At 32.5% G+C, this 20,258-nt stretch overlaps 1 protein-coding gene across 1 annotated transcript in view; it reads left to right on the top strand.

Moving 5' to 3' along the window:
• Positions 1 to 19,203, top strand: part of LRP1B (LDL receptor related protein 1B) — a 374,764-nt gene extending 355,561 nt beyond the window's left edge. The window contains exons 46-50 of the mRNA XM_077956546.1: positions 3,380 to 3,456; positions 11,105 to 11,195; positions 12,335 to 12,479; positions 15,750 to 15,848; positions 17,309 to 19,203. Coding sequence (XP_077812672.1) covers positions 3,380 to 3,456; positions 11,105 to 11,195; positions 12,335 to 12,479; positions 15,750 to 15,848; positions 17,309 to 17,449 — 553 coding nt within the window. The 3' untranslated portion in view covers positions 17,450 to 19,203. The remainder of the gene's footprint in view (positions 1 to 3,379; positions 3,457 to 11,104; positions 11,196 to 12,334; positions 12,480 to 15,749; positions 15,849 to 17,308) is intronic.
• The last annotated feature ends 1,055 nt before the right edge of the window (positions 19,204 to 20,258 follow it).

The raw sequence follows: 20,258 nt of genomic DNA, 5'->3' as shown, positions 1-20,258 counted from the left end.
AAGATTAAGGAAACAATTTAGCATTAAATAATGCTAGAAAAAAGTAGAAGTCAAATAATGTTAAATCAATACCCTTTACCATGCAGCTATTGACGGCAGGAAACTGCCAAGAGCAGTACCTTCATCTGATGATGTAAAGAAAGAAGGATAAATAATTATTAGAATAGTCAATAAGTATCTATTTATCCACCTACCTACCTGTCTATCTATCCATCCATTTGTTCCTGATCCAATGATACTTAAAATTCACAGAATTGTTTAAAATGTTAAATAATTTACAGTTGTATAGTGATCAGTACATAAGATAAAGCTGATTTTCATTGTCCTAAGACTAAGGGCAGTGGGAAACGTCTGCAATTTTAACATGAATGATACAGAGCTTTTTGCTAGGGTGAGGAAAACAAAAAAGATTGCCTAGCACAGGGCTAACTTGAAGATAATTGTCCCCGGATGAATAGCAGAGAAAAGTGGATTGCAACAGTACATATTAAAGATGACCAGTGCATGGACTATGGATTTTGCTTGAGGAATAATAAAAAAGGGATAGATGCCAGAGAAATTATAGTCAGCATGGCTATGCAAATAATTCAGCAAGGAATTGGACAAGAGATTTTGATGATCTGCACATATTTTATTTCTTAAATGCTCTGCCATTAATGGCTTTGATCATTGTAGTCTACTTAAAGTATGAAGATTTATGGATTGCTGTAAAGATGGCAAAAATACTTGGTCTTAAATCAACCACTGGAAGAACCTGTGGAGCAGCAAATGCCTTAAGTTATAATTTTGTAAGGTAGGCAACAAGAATAATGATTTCTATTTAATAACCCAAAAGAGATTTTTTAAGACTGAGACAAATGCAGAACAGTGGAACATATTTTATCTTTGGCCATAAAACATTATTTTATAAGGAGTATAAGGAGAATGGCAAAGTGATCATCAGCACATTAAGATATATAACTGTTAAAATTAATTATTTCTCCAGTACAGTCTTTGAGTTTTTTTCCAATATATAATAAGTAAAATATTCTGTAAAGATTATGAATTTAAATGGGCTCCCACAATTTAAAAGAGAAGAGGATTATGAACACTAGCAGGTGACTTCTTTTATCTATCATAAATACTGGACCCAAAGCCATGGATAAATTAGGAAATTATACTATAATATTAACAAACACCTGTCCTACTTAAATAATTCTAGAATTTGGAATAAGAATCACACTATCCTTATCCTCTTTATTTAAAAACCTCTTTCTGCTAATCTGGAGATCTCAAAATATAATTACTTTACAAATTATTAAAAATACGTGATGTTCATGTCAGAACCATAATATGATCAAGTAAATTTAATCTTCTAATTCTCAAGCAATTCCACTTTCTGACTTCAAAGCTTTTCCAAAAGTGTACTAATGAGTCCCAGAGGTTCTTTATTCAGTAACACAATAAAATATGCCTTGGGTCACTTATCTAAAATGAATCTGATTTAGTTTTTTTTTCTTTTAAATGAGGTAATGTATAAAGCAAATTTTGATATTTTAATCAATAATTCAAAGTAATTGCACACATGTAGACTTGTACACAACAGCTATTAATACGTAATGAAATAACTAAGCAGTCAGCATTAGTTTTTCAGTGGAGCATATGAAATATTCTCGGGGGTAAATTAGAAAGATTTGACAGATGTAAAGCTACATAACACAAAAAGCATTTCACAATCATTAGAATTCACTCCAAGAACATGTTTGCAAAATGTCCCCAAATATATTATTTTGAACTATCTGTGGACTGTTTCAATGATTACAGTATATGAAGAATTGGAACATTTTTCTAGATCATTCATCTGCAAATACCACAAATTAAAAAGAAAAAACAAACATAATGATTTTATTTGTTGTTCACTTTATTCTAATGATTTGAAAATATCCTTATTTCATTACCTAACTTTATTAATACAGAGTTGTAGACTTGGCCTTAAATGCATTTATCTGTGTTAATGATTTACTTGTATTATGGTTTAAAATAAACATGATGTATACAAAATTATATAATTTGTAAGTTTTTATGATGTGGCAACAAAAGTTGAGCTAATGTATGAGTGATGCCCTGAATCATAATATAAATAATATTAATTTTCATTTAAATCATGTTCCATATTCATAGTTTTAAATTTATCATTATTAATTAAATAACTCTTATCTAATAATATCCTTATTGCCAATTGTGTTCACATCTATATATGCTTCTTTGAAACACTTTTATGTTTATTATTTGATTTTGTCAGTAATAATGATTTTATGAGAATTTGCCCATGTTTTAGGACAGCCAATACTGATTTTATGACTATCACAAATAATTCATACAGCATCATACAAGTTTAGTTCAGGAAGCAGCCTCAGATATCAAAATTGGCTATGTCAGAATTGGCAGAGACAGTGAAATTGCAGTTATTTAGTTTGGCCCACCATGCCCAGAGAGTTACACTTGGAATGACTCTGGAAGCTGTTTTTTTATTGTGTACAGCTATTCTTGATATGGTGGTACTTGACAGTCATTTTAACTAAGAACTGAAGCCAATTAAATTGTTTCTCTGTGAATTTCCTGTGACAGATACACAAAGGCATCTTATGTTAGCCAATAGACATTGTTTAAACACAACTAAAACTGTTCCAGCATTTATTTTGATGCAACTAGCTAATTTCATAGTTGTGATTTATGTTTAAATAGTGGCTTTTAATCAGATCTATTATTCTTGTCTTCTATTTCTTATCATAGTGTCACAGTACTTACATGGGAAAAACAACTCCTCCCAATAAAAACTTGGGCACATTCTCGACTTCATGTTAATAGAAGAATGATTTAAAATGGGAAAGCCCTGTATTTTGTCATCTCTACTCAGGAGAGTAAAAACTCCACAGCTTGAACTATGAGACAGATGACTATTTGCTCTTTGGTAGTTAGTTCCACTCTGTACTTAGAACAACCAGAAAAACAAGTCACAGATACTTATAGAAGGATTTGCTTAACATGCAAACTCAATTTTTGTAAGTGGCCACTTGTAATTTTCCGTAACTCTCGAATTAATTTCCAATTCTTAATCAAGATTTCAATATCGCTATAAAATGTGCCAATTTTAACACAGAAAAAGTAAAATGTCTATAAATCTATATTTTAAAAAGTATTTTAACAAATGAAGTCCAATGAAAGTTACACTCAGCGTACTAACAATATGCAAGAAATCAGCAGAAATCTCTATGTAATATTCATGAATTTGTGCTGACTGGCTCCTGTAACATTTCATTTTGTTAAAATTACTACATTAGCAGACTGCTGGGCTTTGTTATTCACTGATCTGTGTTGTTTGTTGTTTGGATATTTTTAGATGCTCTACCAACTGGTCAGGCACACAGTGTGAAAGGCCAGCCCCAAAGAGCAGCAAGTCTGATCACATCAGCACAAGTAAGTTTCTCAGATTAATATTTTGGGTAATCTACACTGTATATAAATCATTTTAATCTCATTATTGAGTGAGGTGAGTCTTATGAAATCTTCATGGAATTTTGTAAGAGATTCACTGCAATTGAGGTGTTTTTTAAAGAGGAAGCACAGAGCTCTCGTCTAATTACAGGCTCGTGTTCGTGTTCTTCTAGGCTGGGAGAGTTTATCCCAAATTTGGGGAGTTTTCAGAATGCACATCTCCTAACCTAGCATAAGCTTTTCTTTGGAAATGTTCATCAGCTGCAAAAGTCGCAGATACCACAGTGGAAGTGAAAATACTCCAGGAAGGAAACTAATTCCATGTTTTAATTAGAGCAAAGTGTATTGTCTTGGAATGCATTTCAATGTGCCATGGGGGGAAAAAGACAGACTTTATTAGTTAGTCTGAAAGAGAAGCAAGTTAACAAGCAATTCTTAATAAAGATCTACATTGATTTATTGCTTCTTTATCTTTAAAGTATTGGTTTTGAAGTATATTAAAATATAGATCACCATTTTTGCAAATTTTTTTGTGCGTCCATAGTCTTAGGGTCAGGTGTGTCTATATCATCACTGTGTGTCTGTGCACAGTTTCTGACAACCTGAAATGTTATAAAGTTTTTCAAAATAACAGTCTGAAATAAAGTTTGCAATTCACACATGTTGTCATTAATTTTACCATTAGTGAAAAACCTTTGAAACAATTGTATTGTCTATTGGGTGTAAATAAATTTGCGAAGGAAAAATAATATCCTTGATGGAAGATTGCTTACCTTAGCAATTTTTCCCTAGTCCTTTACTGCTGGTGAGAAGGATTTCATAAAAACAAGCAAGAAGCATACTGTTTCAGAGTTAGTGAAAAAGGAAAGAGACTATTAAAGTATAAAATATATTATTTTTGTACCCTAGAAGCAGGCTTCCCATCTTTGCTGATGTTCCCGTTTGTTGTCTCTGTCCCCAGACAGTTTTGATATCATTGTCCAATTTTTCCCAATTTAGAAGTTAATTTGGGTTTATTGAGCCTAGGCATCTTTGAAAAATGGAAAATAGGTCTAGAATAAATAGTCTTGGCATGAATATTTAAATTTGCATAGGTGAGGTGAGGTGATTTTTGGTTATGGAGCATTTTGAGTTGATCTTAGAATTCGTGTGCTCTCCTTAGGTCAAGGGAGGGAGAGGTCATAGGGAAGCTATGAGCATATAATTGTAGGAATAGGACACTGGGAATTGGGGAATTGGTTGATAAAAGGTTAGCAGTGGCAAAATGTGTCTTGCCTAATTTGATATGCAAAAGAAAAGAAAAAATACTTTATATCTCTTCCCAGGATTTAGGGCTCAAACTATTATTACCAGTAATAACTCCGGAGGCATACTAATTTATATATGGTTTTCATAAACTATTTGCAAAACTCAACAATCACTGAGAGCATTAATGAGAGAAATGCATTTGAAGTTGTCAACCTGTAGAACATGCTTCCTTTATAAATTAGGAATTGAAAAGATGCTTTAGCCTTTTTAACGGTAGTTTCTTGATGATCAAATATATATAAAAAAATACATAGCCTTTTTAGAGCATCAAAAAATTTTTTGAAAAATTTTAAAACTCTGACAAGAAATAGCATGGAATGTGTGTTGAATTTGGAAATTTTGTATAAGCGCCATCCACAAAGGGAAAGTTTAGTGTTTGGAAAATGGATTGGAGCTGGAATGCTCCAGGCATTCCTGTTAGAGAGTGGGGTCTCCAACGATTTGCATGGGCAAATGTAAGAAACTGGTTTTAATTACATGCAACAGTTCTAAAGTAAAGAACATCAAATAGGGGAAAGAGTTGCAAATAGTTATAACCCTTCCCAAAGATTCTGAAGCTCTTTCTCCCATCACTAATTTAAAGTCATGAAATTTAATAGAACTATCAATGCCTTTTGAAAGGGCTATTTAGCTACATATATGTCAAATTATCACAGACTTGAGCAAAGTTGACCAAATAATGACTCTATTAGATGCTTATCATCAGACATTTATGCTTAGAGAAACTTGACTCAGCAGCTCTGAAAGAAGGGAAAAGGTAGTTAAACTGAACATTCCCATGAAGGAGGATTACTTTTATACTTTTGGGTAAAATCTAGTGATTTTGAATGGTTGTCAAACCTTCCCCAAACTTGAGCAGAAGTCATCTATCCAATAAGAAAGATGAAACTTTAGGAATGTGTTTTCAAATCTGCATTTCCATCATCAGTGGACCTTCGTTGGCGTAGTCCAGAATACACTGCCTGTGTCTGCCTAATTCCTATCAATTTATACAGAGATTTACTTTTCTGATTTGTACATGGTCTTCATAATCATCTCTGAATAGCGGTAGTGATGTTCACTGGCTTCTGATGTTTAAAGTATCTAAAAAGCAGTTTGTGGAATTAGGCAGATCTATTATCTAGGGCTTTGTGTTCAGGTTCCATTTTAAAAATCTAATCTGACTCTTCTGAAGATATTTTGAAGAGTTTTAAACTCAGGATGATAACATATTCATTGCATACTTCTATTTTAAATTTACATAAAATTTTAAAATTTACATAAAATTGAGCATTGAATGATCAGTGTTTGAATTGTGTTATTTGTTGTATCTGCTGAAATTATGAAAGATAAAAATATATCCAGCATTTGTGGTACAGTAGAGTTGCTGTATTTTACTATAGTGACAATAGGGGCAAGATATCTGTTGGGGGTCATTGTATCTCTTTTTCTACTTTGTCTTTATCATTTTATATCATCCATTATATTTTAATAAAAAAACTGGTTATATTATACTAGGAATTATAAATTGGCAAATATAGAGATATAGCTGAAAAACGCAACAAAATAATGTTTTCTTTTCATTTCTCCCAAAGCAAAGGTTTATCAAGTCTCTGCTAAGTGTCAAGTACTGCACTAGATTCTAGAGACAGGTCCGTGAGGAAGGCAGACAGTGCCTCTTCTCACGAAGCTGAGGTTCTAATGGAGTAAACAGCAATAAAATAAGGAAGCAAATAAAAAAGGAAATATTCAAATTTAAAAAGTAATTGTGAGTTTTGATTGGCCCGTGAAGGAAACAAAAACAAACAAACAAAAAAAGATAAAAAGGGCAAAGATAGAGACTGTCACGGGAACAGTGGGGTCAGGAGTGCTTTCTCTGAGGTGGTGATACTTCAGCTGAGACTTGAGGCTCAAGGTACAAGAATAAAGAACAGCAGATACGGCCGGGCGTGGTGGCTCACGCCTATAATCCGGGCACTTTGGGAGACCGAGGCGGGCGGATCACAAGGTCAGGAGATCGAGACCATCCTGGCTAACACGGTGAAACCCCGTCTCTACTAAAAATACAACAAAAATTAGCCCGGCGTGGTGGCGGGCGCGTGTAGTCCCAGCTACTTGGGAGGCTGAGGCAGGAGAATGGTGTGAATCCAGGAGGCGGAGCTTGCAGTGAGCCGAGATCGCGCCACTGTACTCCACCCTGGGTAAGAAAGCATGACTCCGTCTCAAAAAAAAAAAAAAAAAAGTAGGTACAACAACCCTGGAGCAAGAAAGAGTTAGACATTTCCAGCAGACTGAAAGAAGACCAGTGTGCTGGTATCAAGAGGACAAGAGTGGTACAAAGTGAAGCTAGAGATACAGGACCAAGATGATAGGCAGCCTCTTGAAGATCACTGGAAGGATCACCTTTACTAAGTTGGGAACGTATTTTCTTTACAATTTTTAACATTACAATATACCAAAATGCTTAAGAGAAAGCATGCTAATTTCAACAAATATATATACTCCACACTTATACATATCTATAAACATAAACTTAAGAACATGTCAAAGGAAGTCATTGTAATTATGTAATTTACGCTAATACTGTTCTATTGTAAATTTGATCAGTAAGTAAAATGTTCTCTCCCTCTGACCTTCATGATACTGAACACTTCTGGTTTCTCTTCTACCTCTTTTGAAGCAACTCTTTCTTTGTGACATTATTTTCTTTCTATTCTGCTTGGTTAATTTACCTGTTTATCACTAGATACTCTCCCCTTGTCCTGGATACACTTTCCTTGCCAAGACATAAATCCTTGACATGAGTTATCAACTCTGTTGGTTCCCCAAAATTCCTGTGCTCGATATTTATTTATCTCCTAAGTTTGAGACATATATTTCACTGCTTGCTTGATATATCTGTATCTGTATCGTCTATATTCCACAGTGATCTCAAGCTCAGTTCCCAAATGATCTCATCACCACCCCCTAACCACAGTCATTTTCATATACCTTATTTTGCCTGTCTGTCCATATGGATGGCTGAAAGGTGGTGATACTTTAGCTGAGACTTGAGCCAATCCACCTGGCTATGGAAACAACACTTAAGTTCCATACTTAACCTTCTCTTTGCTTTCCTAAGTTGAATCAAACAATAAATTCAGTAGATGTTCCTTCCTAAATTTTATTCAACATCATCTTTTTAAAAAGAAAAAATAGTACAATTGCCCGTCTGATTTACATGACTTACACACTCCTTCACAACCTCACCTCTGCTTTCCAATGTAGTCACATCTCCTTCCAGCACACTCCTCCCACCCCAACTGTTTTTCCTTAATCGTAATCCTCTTGGCCTTTAAAGTCTCTTCATGAACTACAGAGGACTTGCTCCTTAAGCCTCAGAGACACACTAGTCCTCCTCCAGCCCAGATCTAGTTGGAGGCACCTCCTTTGTATTCCCAGAACAGTGCATACTTCCCTAATACAGCATTCATGCTACTATAATGAATGAACTCATTTGTTTCTCATCTTCTGTTATACATCAAGCAACGTAAGAGAAAGGTCATTTTATCCTCAGTATGGAATAGAGTATACGTTGAGGGTCTGGAGCACAGCAAACACTTAAGATATATTTGCTAAATAAGAATGGAATTTATAGACCCTATGATATCCTAAGGACTGCACTATTTGCAGAACAAAGAGAAACAGATTGTGCCCTCAAATATCTCAGAAACAAACTGATACAATATATTGTGAGAAGTGCAAAATAGAAGCATGTACAGAGTGCTATAAGAACATGTGTTTTGATTGTTTATTAAGCATGTATGTAGCATTTTCTATGATTGGCATAATCCTATCTATAATACTGTATGATAACTATTAATGATGATACCCATATTATAGATGAGTAAACTGAGACAGATATAATTAATGTGCCTAAGTATATGTTGGTAATGAATAGTAGAAGTGAGGTTTGAATAGAGGTATCCTGGCTCCAGAGTCCATTATCTCAACTGCTGTGCTGTACTAGCTGTCCTATGGAAAGGGGCTCTTCATCACAGCACTTACAGTTCTTTCTTCTAATGGAAAAATGTTGCATGATGAGGTTTCAGAACTGTGTTGCAACAAAGACTTGCTCTACTTTTTAACGAGGAACTTGTTGAGATATCCCCTCCACCCTTAATAAGTACAGAGTTTACATTTTTCAACCAGTTTCTAATACTCCATTAACAATGTACTGTTAAAAAATCACCTACAATAGGGATTGGTCATCGTATTTACAGTATGAAATTTACTGTCATATATACTAGGAAAAATACTTATTTTTATAATATCTTTATATAATTTTAAAAATACCTGTGATTTCCAGCAATAAAAACTATTTTATAAAATTTAAAAAAACTTGCCAAGCTTCTACCCTGCATTATTTATCGGTGACACCAGGGTGTTATAGTGGTTACTTTGATTGGTTACATAAACATATTAGAAGTCTAGGCTCTTAAACACAAAATGCAATAATATATGAGATTGCAACTGCCATCTGTGAAGGGAAAAAAAAGAAACCCTTTATTTTCTAGCATACTTTATTAACAGCTTTCTACCTCACAGGAATGTCAAACTGTAGAACAAGTAAAATATATTTTTAGAAAATGACTTATAATTGCATTGAGAGAAAATAAATTTTATATACCCTAAAACTATGTTGATAGATATTTTACACCCACCAATTTTACACAAATTTTAGAGGAAAATGAAGTAGATAAATTTATAAAGTGATGATCAATCAGTTGAAGACATAGTTTATGAAGAAACCAAGCTGTTCTCTGGTATTTAAAACTTGTGAACAAATGTTAATTATCATCCAAGGTGCCAGATTCTCTACTTTCATTAATTGCTAATAAATTACAGATGCATATAAAGTTCACTTTCCCAAAACAAAGGAGGTAATATAGTAATATCAAACACAGTAAGTTCTCATAACTACGTGAAAAAACAAAATGACTTTTACATTTTAGAAAGTGTCTAAAGAAGTGGATAGAAGAGATGGTTATTTGGTTATTTTACACAAGTTATTTCTCCAAGTCCTAAATTAGAGATTTATCTTATACATGAAATTTTCTTAATGAAACCTTTTTGGTATTTGGCAAGTGATCCAGTATGGATTATCTCAACCAGATATCATCTGGCTATAAAACAGGTCTATATATTTATAGTGCAGTTCTAAGTGGCTGGTTATTGTGCATAATATCACCATTAATTTCTACCTTGATATTTTCACATGCACATGTATCTGCAGAAAAAATTCATATACTTTAAGACTTTTTAATGTTCTGTTCTTAATCCATTCAAGATCTCCATGTTAAATTTTAACTAGTTGTTGGGCTGCTTGGTTTCTTAGGTTAACCGGTGATTAAGTTGACTTGACTGTATCAACCAGCGGTTTATTCAAAGTAGACAAAATACTTTGTTTCATGTGTACTAGATATTTTTCAGTAAGAAAAGTTAACATTAGCTATGTCATACTTTCCTGTTATCAGGCAACCCTGTATTCAGTTTTCTTCCTACAATAAGTGACATTTGGGTATATTCTCCTGTGGGTCACATTATTAGCAATGGGCTATTATTGTCTGCCTACTCACTGACTAAAAAAACAATTACCCTATTGCTAATCTATTATATAAATGGAAAATAAAATCTCCTCCACTTTGCCTCCTCCCTGTGCTCAGATGCATAAATACAAAGAACAAATTTCACTGATCACTTTTGAAGATAGATCTGTTAGTGCTAGTACCCAAGACCTTTCTCATATATGGAAGAAAGGAAAATAATTGACATTTGCCACATAAGCCAAACTCCCAACATATGTCTTGCTAAAACTGGATACCCCTTTTGTTTTACCAGGCTGCCACCTAACTTGTCACATGGACCCCTGACCAGAAAGTATGCATAACTAAAGGAACAAAACTAAGGGTGGGAATGTGGTCAGTGAAACTGTGTAAATGTTTATTCAGTCTTAGTTGACTTAAAAAGAGGTACTAGCATGTACTTTAATCATTGCAAGTAAATGTGTGATGGGAATTGCTAAACACAGACTGACAGAAAACGTCAGATCTGTAATCTCAAGGTATTTAAATGCAACACATAAATGAAAGATATGTAAAGAAACATTTCCATCAGAGCACGTGTTTAAGAGGAGAGTAATTTTCCAATAACACAATTATGAGCCTGAAATATACACATTTGGGCTAAGCTTTATTTTTATTATGTCAATGGTCAAGTGATTTGGTGTAATAAAGTATTTAGTTGTATCAATTTTTACTTCATTTTATTTATTTCTTCATCTATTCACTCATTTATTTTCCAGGAAGCATTGCCATCATTGTGCCTCTCGTCCTCTTGGTGACTTTGATAACCACCTTAGTAATTGGTTTAGTGCTTTGTAAAAGAAAAAGAAGGTAAGATGCAATATTGTAGATTAGCAGTCAGTGAATAAATCACACAACTAGGTGCAGAAACATAATGGGTTTTTCTTTCATTTTTTAAAATATGATTTAGTTATGCCAACTATAAAATCCAATGTTTTTCAAATCATTTTATACCTCTCTTTTAAGTGATTATAATGTAGACAATTCTTCTCCCATATTATGTTAATGGAATGGTCCATTTATATATTCTAGCAAAAATAACAAGAGATCATATTATTCAAAAGTTAAGTAGAATTTTACATTTGCAGTTGTCTTTCCTTGAAACAGCAAGGGTCTCTGAGGAGCGTCTTTTTATATTAATGTGTATGATTAGTAATGTCAATACAGTGATACTGATATGCATATGTACATCTCCAATTTGTACATTTCATTCACAAATAGTGAATTGATTTAGATATATCTCTTTAGAAGTATCATTTCAATTTATATGAAAATGAACTTATAGATCTAGAGGAGTAGGTTGTCTACAGAAAGACGAGAGCCATGTGTGCTCACTTATAAATGAACATGAAATAATGTGTACACATGGACACAGAGTGTAGGGTGATAGCTATTAGAGATTTAGAAGGGTGGGGAATGAAGTGGGGTGGATGGTGAGAAATTACCTAATGGGTACAGTGTACATTATTTGGATGATGGACATACTAAAAGCCCAGGCTTCAACACTATGCAATATAACCATGTAACAAACTTGCACTTGTACAAAATAAGCTTAAAAATCAAGAGCTTTTGAGTCACTATTTGAATTATGTAAATCAGGATTCTAACCTTGTAACTTGGAGATTGAAAACAATCTACGAGTTTCTTTTGTTGCAATAGTTTTCAGAAAGGAGAAAAAATAGAATTTAAAAAGATAATTGATTGGTAAATATTCAATTTCAAATGATGCGGTTTTAGCTATTCAGGAGGTATTTATTTCCAGTGTGTTTTTATTAAGTCAAACAACTGGGAAAATGGCCTATCAAAGTACTACTTTTTGTTCCTCTGTTACCCGACAAATGTCATTTATTCAATTTGTTTCAAAATAAGAAAATTTGTAAATATGATAATTTCATATACCTTGTGCTATTTATACAAAACTCACACATATTAATGTTCACATATTCTAGGACAAAAACAATTAGAAGACAACCTATTATCAATGGAGGAATAAATGTAGAAATTGGCAATCCATCTTATAATATGTATGAGGTAGACCATGATCACAGCGATGGAGGTCTTTTAGATCCTGGCTTTATGATAGACCCAACAAAGGTAATATGTCTTAAGATAATGGGTAGTGAGCACTGACATTCTTGAGTTGCATCTCTGTTTTATGGTTCTGAATTTCACCAAGTTTTTCTGTTATCTGAAGTTAGAATAAGAGACTTTAGGATGTGTTGAATGATATAGCCTCTTCTAAAGAGAAAGTACAATTATGGACTGCATTCATCTGAAGCTGCAAGTTAGTGTAATACATCTTAGAAAATATAACTATTTGCTCAGTTCATTTATAAAGATGTTATTTATTTTATATGGTTTTATTGAAAAATGACTCATGATCTGTTTACCTAAGCAAATGAAAAATTCATTTAAAAATTGTTTTAGTGTTGTTATCACACAGCAAATTGTTTAGGTCTTCTTCAAGGGGTGGATAGATATATAGATAGATAAAGGTCTATTATAAAGTAAAGCTACTGACTTTCAAGGTTGAAATGTATGCAAGGAGAAGACCAACATATGCACAGCCTCTAGCGATATGACTGAAAAGTAGTTTGGTGGGATATTTCTACCCAGTTCCTCCCAGTATTCCTTACAGTGTGGTTCTATGGGGTTTTGGTTTGGTAGGAACTGGATACTAACAAGGTAGTTTCGTTTTCATCACTTCAGACATGGCATCCTTCTTTTAAAATTTATTTTTTGTTTTAATTGATGCATAATAAGTAGGAAATCAGTACATTGAAGAGATATCTGTACTTCCATGTTTTTTTTACAGCATTACTCACAATAGCCAAGCTATAGAATCAACCTAAGTGTGCATCAACAGTGAATAAAGAAAATTGTATTCAGCCATATAAAAGAAAGAAATCCTGTCATTTGAGGCAACTGGATGAAGCTGGAAAATATTGTTACATATGAAATAAGCCAGGCACAGAATGACAAATACCACATGATCTCACTCACATGTGGAATCTATAGAAGTTAATATTGAAGTAGAGAGTGGAATATAGGTTACTAGAGGATGGAGAGGGGAGGAGGAAGTAAGATAGATGTTGGTTAATGGGTACAAAGTCACAGTCAGATAGGAGGAATGAGGTTTGGTGTTCTATTGCACAGTTAGGTGACAGTGGTTGACAATATTGTATTGTATATTTCAAAATAGCTAGAAAAGAGGATTTTTAATGTTCTCCCCACAAAAAATCATAACTATATATGAGGTGACAGATATGCTAAATGCTCTGACTTTATTTTTCTGCAATGTATACATGTATAAAAACATAACACAGTATCTCATAAATATGTATAATTTATGTAAAATAATTATCTGATCAAATGTGTTGAGGTATTAGCAAATCTAGATATACAGCTTAGTGTAAAAATCTTGGTCGGTGTATTTTTAAATATAAAAGAGTACAGTATTTTATTGTCAAAATAAGTATGTTGTTTCCAATAATGTTTAAATGAGGAGCCAGATAAGCTGTGTCCCTGGACTTCTTTGTAATTAAATTACTTTTGAGAAACATTTTTCTGTCATAATATCCTTACTAGTTTAAAACATTTCATTGATACATATAGCTTGATAATCCACAGCCTTTTAAATTTAAAAATTTGTTAGTTTTTATTACTATAAGCTCAGGTTGGCAACTTTTAAGAGAAATAGCTAAATGATACAATTATCCAGTTAAACTTGTGAAGACTTACTTCACTGAATTATCTGAATATTCTTTCTGATAATTTTAGAACATTTTTCTCTAAATTAAGAGTATCAATTTACTATTATGAAACAATTTTTCTTGGCTTATTTGCTTATTTATTGAATAGTTATTTTTCTGACTTATAAAAGTTACTTCATCAAAATGCACTTTTACATTGTAAATATTCAATGTGGCCAATCTACATTGAAATTATTTTGCAATCACAGTCACAGGTGCTCCTGAAGGAGTTGAATAGGATCCCACATATTCAATCTAGTTCTGAATCCATGATTAGACTTTCTAAGCCTGAAATTGATGCTCAAATATTCACTACTATGAAAATCAATCAGTCTTTTCACATGGATACATTGTGTACTGTTGGACAGTACTATAATATTTTTCTAATTAGGCATAATTTTATAGTTATTTATTAATTAATTCACTGCTACATCTGAAATTTTTCAAGGAAAAAATCCTGGTATCCTTACATTTGATATTTTCTACTTTAAAATATCACAGAAGTGGAGACACAATACATATTGTTCACTGTGTATCTATTATATCTATGAAGGAGAAAGACATCTTAAATAATAGAGTTCAAAAATTCTTTGCATTTTTCTTAAGAATAAAAATATAGTATTCGTACATATAATATAGACTAACGAGGATATACTTTATGCATATTTCATATGAAGAAGAGTTCTTACTTTTTCCTCATCACTTTTATTTCTAGTGATAGAATTAATCCAATTTTGTACACTTAAAGACAATAGCTTTTTATACCACATTTAAAAAATTTTCACATTTACTCTAGGAAAATAAACCTATGCTTCAGTGCCACCCAAATATATTTTAATGTACTTAGAGCATAATACTCAATAAATATTTACCAATTTGATGACTGACTAACCAAAATTTCATCAAATATGACTTAGATGACTGCGTCTAGCTGGATCCTGATATTTGAATGTAAATGTGAATTGTTGTCAAATGAGTAACTACAGCTAGTTCTAATAGGTTTAGACAGTAGTGAAAAACAAAGAGTCACACTGAAGCAACCTTAATAATCATATGAATCTTACAGAATATTCACTCTGTTACAAGGGTTTGATATATGCATGGTCTAATCAGTATAAATTACATTACATATGAAAAAAAATTTGTAGAACACTCATTCCTGTCATTTTCAAAGAGGGTAAAATTTCTAGTTCAATGGTATCTTATAATCAAAAGGATTGAAAGTACTGAACACAGTTCATAAAATAGATTTGACTATGGGAGCAACCACAGAATAGTTTGAAGACTGTAAAAGAGAGAAATTAATATGTACTAGTTTTATCTTCAAATTCATGACAATTCTTACTTGGACTGTTTTTTATATTTTCTGAATAAGACTTTTGTGAGAGAAATGTCCCTACCTGTGAAGCAAAGATCCAATACTAATATTGAATCCAAAATTAATATTGGATCTTTTAAGTTGTTTTGAGTTGTTAAAGCTAACATGAATACACTGTAAATGACTTAAGGCTAAAGAGTTTTATGTTATTTTTATGAATTAACATGATATGTATCAATGAAAAGTGGTTCCATAATATTAGATCAGAAACTAAAGTTCTCTGTTTATATACAGGCCAGATACATAGCGGGAGGACCCAGTGCTTTCAAGCTTCCACACACAGCACCGCCCATCTACCTAAACTCTGATTTGAAAGGACCACTAACTGCTGGGGTGAGAGAAGAATATTCATTATTTCATGTCCATTTCATCACAGAACCCTGGCAATCAAACATTGATTACTAGACTTAGAGGCTTGTTTTTAATTAAATTTTTAATTAACAAGAGATTTCAAAATAGCATTTAGATTGGGGGCTTATGTTATGTGTTCTGTCTATACAAGATTACATCCGAAACATTATTATTTTAGGCAAGCCATTAAGTAGAAATCTCCCTTCTACTGGATTTGGAAATGTTATAGCCCCTTAACAATGAACATGAGTATTTGTTATTCTTAGAAAAGAAGCTCTAGCCAGCAATTTAAACTGAATAATTTAAACTTTTGATTTTATTCATTTCCTTTCATAGTGGTTTATTTAATATATACAAATTTGATGTGCAGTTAAATAGACTGTACTTTAAAATGTGTCATCATATTGAGAAATTACAGAGGGTCTAACAAAACCATTCTCAAAAACATGTTTCAATTAAGTAACTGGTGTTTAGAGAAAGCTGTTCCGTCTAAAGTTACTTAGTTCATTTTAAGCAGAAGAGAAGAAAATATGCATATCAAGATTCCTAGGGATGAGAATTCTGTCCCTTATCCTCTTTCCCATTAGCTGTTTTCATCCTCATTCTCTATCATGTTTGTCTCAATTACATGGCTCAAAGATTATGTTTCCTTGTTGTAACTAAGATTTAATGTACTGTTTTTGGAAAGACAAAACAGAACAAAAAATAACAAAAACAAACAAACGCTAGGAAAAACTTTCTTGGGATAAGCTGCAATTTGTTAAATAATGAACATTGTATGTATGTTTTCCAACTCAAAGAGGTCAACTACTGCATGCCTGTATTCTACTTCAAAATGCTGTAAGTGTTTATGAAACTTAGGATGACTGTGTACATCACAATTATTTGAAAAAGTCCAAAAATATTTCTAATAAGTACACAGAGGTTGTTTGAGGCAAAAAATCTTGCTTTTATTTTAAATCTGCTATACTAACACATTTCTTTACATTTTTGTTTACTTAAGTTCATATTGAAACATTATAAGCACCAAACACATGCTTTTCTGAAAACACATGTTACTTGCTGCTGATTGGCTTGTAATAGCAATAAGGGGACAACACAAAAACTGAAAACATGACAATTTAGTTTCACATTTTATGCTTTTATAATAAAGTCTCAGTGAACATAGCTTTCACAAAGACTTTTTCTGGGTTTTTATGTATGGCAAAGCTCCTTTTAGGTTTACAAGTTACTTGCAAAATGTAAAATTATGGTTTATGTAATACCTTGTTTGAGTTGACTACAGTCTGTAAGCATAACATATAAATAACCTTTAATTACTATTTAATAAATTAAATGTATTGCATATAAATATTGTTACGATTAGGAGACGGACATTCTAGGAAGTAAATAATTATGTGGCCAAGGCCAATAATAAAATTATATATTTTTTTCTCCTTCAGCCAACAAATTACTCCAATCCAGTATATGCAAAATTATATATGGATGGGCAAAACTGTCGAAACTCCTTAGGAAGTGTTGATGAAAGGAAAGAACTGCTTCCAAAGAAAATAGAAATTGGTATAAGAGAGACAGTGGCATAATCAGTGATACCTTTTATATGCTGTATAAATGTATAAAATATAAGGATTACTTTTGTATGTTCCAATAGTTATTATACTTGTTTTGGCATCAGCATTACCTCTTTCTTTATCTTTTTCCTGGTTAATTGTTTTCTGAGTTTTTGGGTTTATGTTTTGCTGATGACTATTGATTGACCATTTGTATGGTATTTTTATGAAAAAGAACTGCACTACAGTACAATTTACAACAATGCTGCTGATATGACACACCTTTGAATTTGTCAAAATTAAAAACAACATATTCCTTTGTAGTGTGAATATAAGCAATCTATTTTATATGAACTTTTTTGGTTGTACTTAATCAAAGAGAATCTCTGCACTTTTCCATTATATGGTTTGAAAGCTGTAATACAGTGTCATTTTATTTTTCTCTTTAAATGGATTGATGGGAAAATTATTGAATGATCAACTCTCTTCTTTGTGCCCATAAAGATTGATTCAGACTCTGCTGAAAATATATAGCTCTCACAAGTTCAGCATCACCTGCTTTGAAATTAGCCTTAGATTGCCAACCAATAGATGAGAATTTTGAGGAAAAAATTTAAAAATATGTAAAATTAATAATTTGCATGAACACAGATGACTCCATTTTCCAAAACTTAGTGGACTCTATCTGATGTACTAAATATATACACCTTGTAAGCAATAGTTATATTTAGGTGGTAGAACATAGCAAAAATATAACTCAAAGTTGGCAGATGCACTTGCTACTGAATAAGACCTTTTGTTCTCCCTCAGTCTTGAGATTGATAGCCACCCTAGAGCACAACAGGGCATTGGGTACTTGTGTCTTAGGTATTTCTTCCCAGTCACATGCATTTTGTGGAAGATTAACCCAACCCCTTACTACACTAAACAGTAAAGAATAATACATAAGCACACAAATTGATGACAGAATTTCAATTATGTGAATGCATCCTCTTTGCTAGGTCAAAAACAAAGGGCAAAGCAGACATTTTAGTACACATAGTGATTGGTAAATATGTTCAAGATATAATATGAGTAATCCATTATTCGCTCTATCCAAAATATATTCAAGAGGCTTCCAAGTTGTAGAAGAACAATGATCTGCCCATAATCGAAGGTGGAGAGTCTAAATGCTGTACCAGTTGCTCTGGTATTCAGGTTTTCTTGGGTTTTACAGAACACATGGACCCCATTCACATTTGGTTTGTTTATCTTCAAATTTGAGTTGAAACAAGTGTGATTTATTTAAGTTGTATTAAAAAAAAGGATAGCATTTTTATACAAATATCTTTAAAGGCACAAAAGATTTATTCACAAGTTTTGGAGGGCTTTTTGTTCCTCCGATAGACATGACTGACTTTTAGCTGTCATAATGTATTAACCTAACAGATGAAATATGTTAAATATGTGGTTGCTCTTTATCCCTTTGTACAAGCATTAAAAAAACTGCTGTTTTATAAGAAGACTTTTTGTTGTACTATGTGCATGCATACTACCTATTTCTAAACTTTGCCATATTGAGGCCTTTATAAACTATTGATTTATGTAATACTAGTGCAATTTTGCTTGAACAATGTTATGCATATCATAAACTTTTTCAGGTTCTTGTTTAAGTACATTTTTTAAATTGAACAGTATTTTTCATTTTGGTTATAATATAGTCATTTTGCCTATGTTTCTACAATGAAGTGTTAAATACTTTATAAAAAATTGTTGACTGACTTATTTAAATGAAATTCTACATTTAAGAGCTTGTGTTGGGTAGTTTTTAAAAATAAGAAAATTTCTTTATGTAGCTTAAATATTCTGAGAAAACGGTTTTAGTAAACATGGCATTTTTATATCCTTAGAACATAATACTCTTCAGGGGAAAACTGATATCATTGTATCATTTTTCAATGCACAGCAGAGAAGGCATTATCTGTCTTCATGAAGTAGAAACACTCCCCTTACTTCTTCCTTTTCCCTGCCTTCCTGTGCCTGTCAGAGACTCCACATTGCAATAGAAGGAAAGGTTCTATACATAGTAGCATGACAACCATGCTGAACAAACCAAAGCTCTTCCTATCCCTTTCTATTCCCCAAAATTGTACTTTATGGAAAATCAGATTCCATTAGATGCTATTTCCACATTCTTTTGTAAGTAGAATGGTTATTTGCTATACCTACTTTTAGCATCAGACTAGAGATGGAAAATACAGGTGCGTCTGATTTACTTATCATCGAGTTATATTATTTGAAGGGGCCTTTTGATATCAGAGCTGTGTAAATGCAACTGAAATTATTATTTCAAAGAAACAGAACCCACAGATTGGTGTGATATTAATACAGTTAGTTTAATATTTAGCAAATAATATATGATATGCAACTGACTGCCAGTTGGGACCCGACATTGATGACCTATTCTCACTAGGGCCCTAGTGAAAACAATAGTCAACAGAGCTCAGAATGTGTTTTTTAACCCTGGAGCCCTGTGGCTACTTTATATGATAAATATCTATTTTCAACTAAAGTTAATTTAATCTACTTCCATAGTTCTATTGTGTTCTACTCCAATTTTCTATTGCAAAAATTTTTATAAATGCTAGAAATTCAAGTTTATAATTCTCTTTCAAAGTCACGATTCTTTATAAATGCCATAAAAAAAAATCTTTCTAAACTATTGCTTCAAGCTTTGGTGGGAGATAGTTTATAAAAATTAATGTTTCCTGATAAAACTTGCTTCTCTACCCAAATGCCTTCTTATCTAGAGCAATGTGTTTCAACTTCTTGACATTCTGCCAAGTACTTTATTTTCCTTTAT

This window comes from Macaca mulatta, chromosome 12 (assembly GCF_049350105.2).
Source record: "Macaca mulatta isolate MMU2019108-1 chromosome 12, T2T-MMU8v2.0, whole genome shotgun sequence".
NCBI lineage: Eukaryota > Metazoa > Chordata > Mammalia > Primates > Cercopithecidae > Macaca > Macaca mulatta.
Note: the sequence above shows the minus strand (reverse complement) of the source record. Positions and strands in the feature narration are given on the sequence as shown.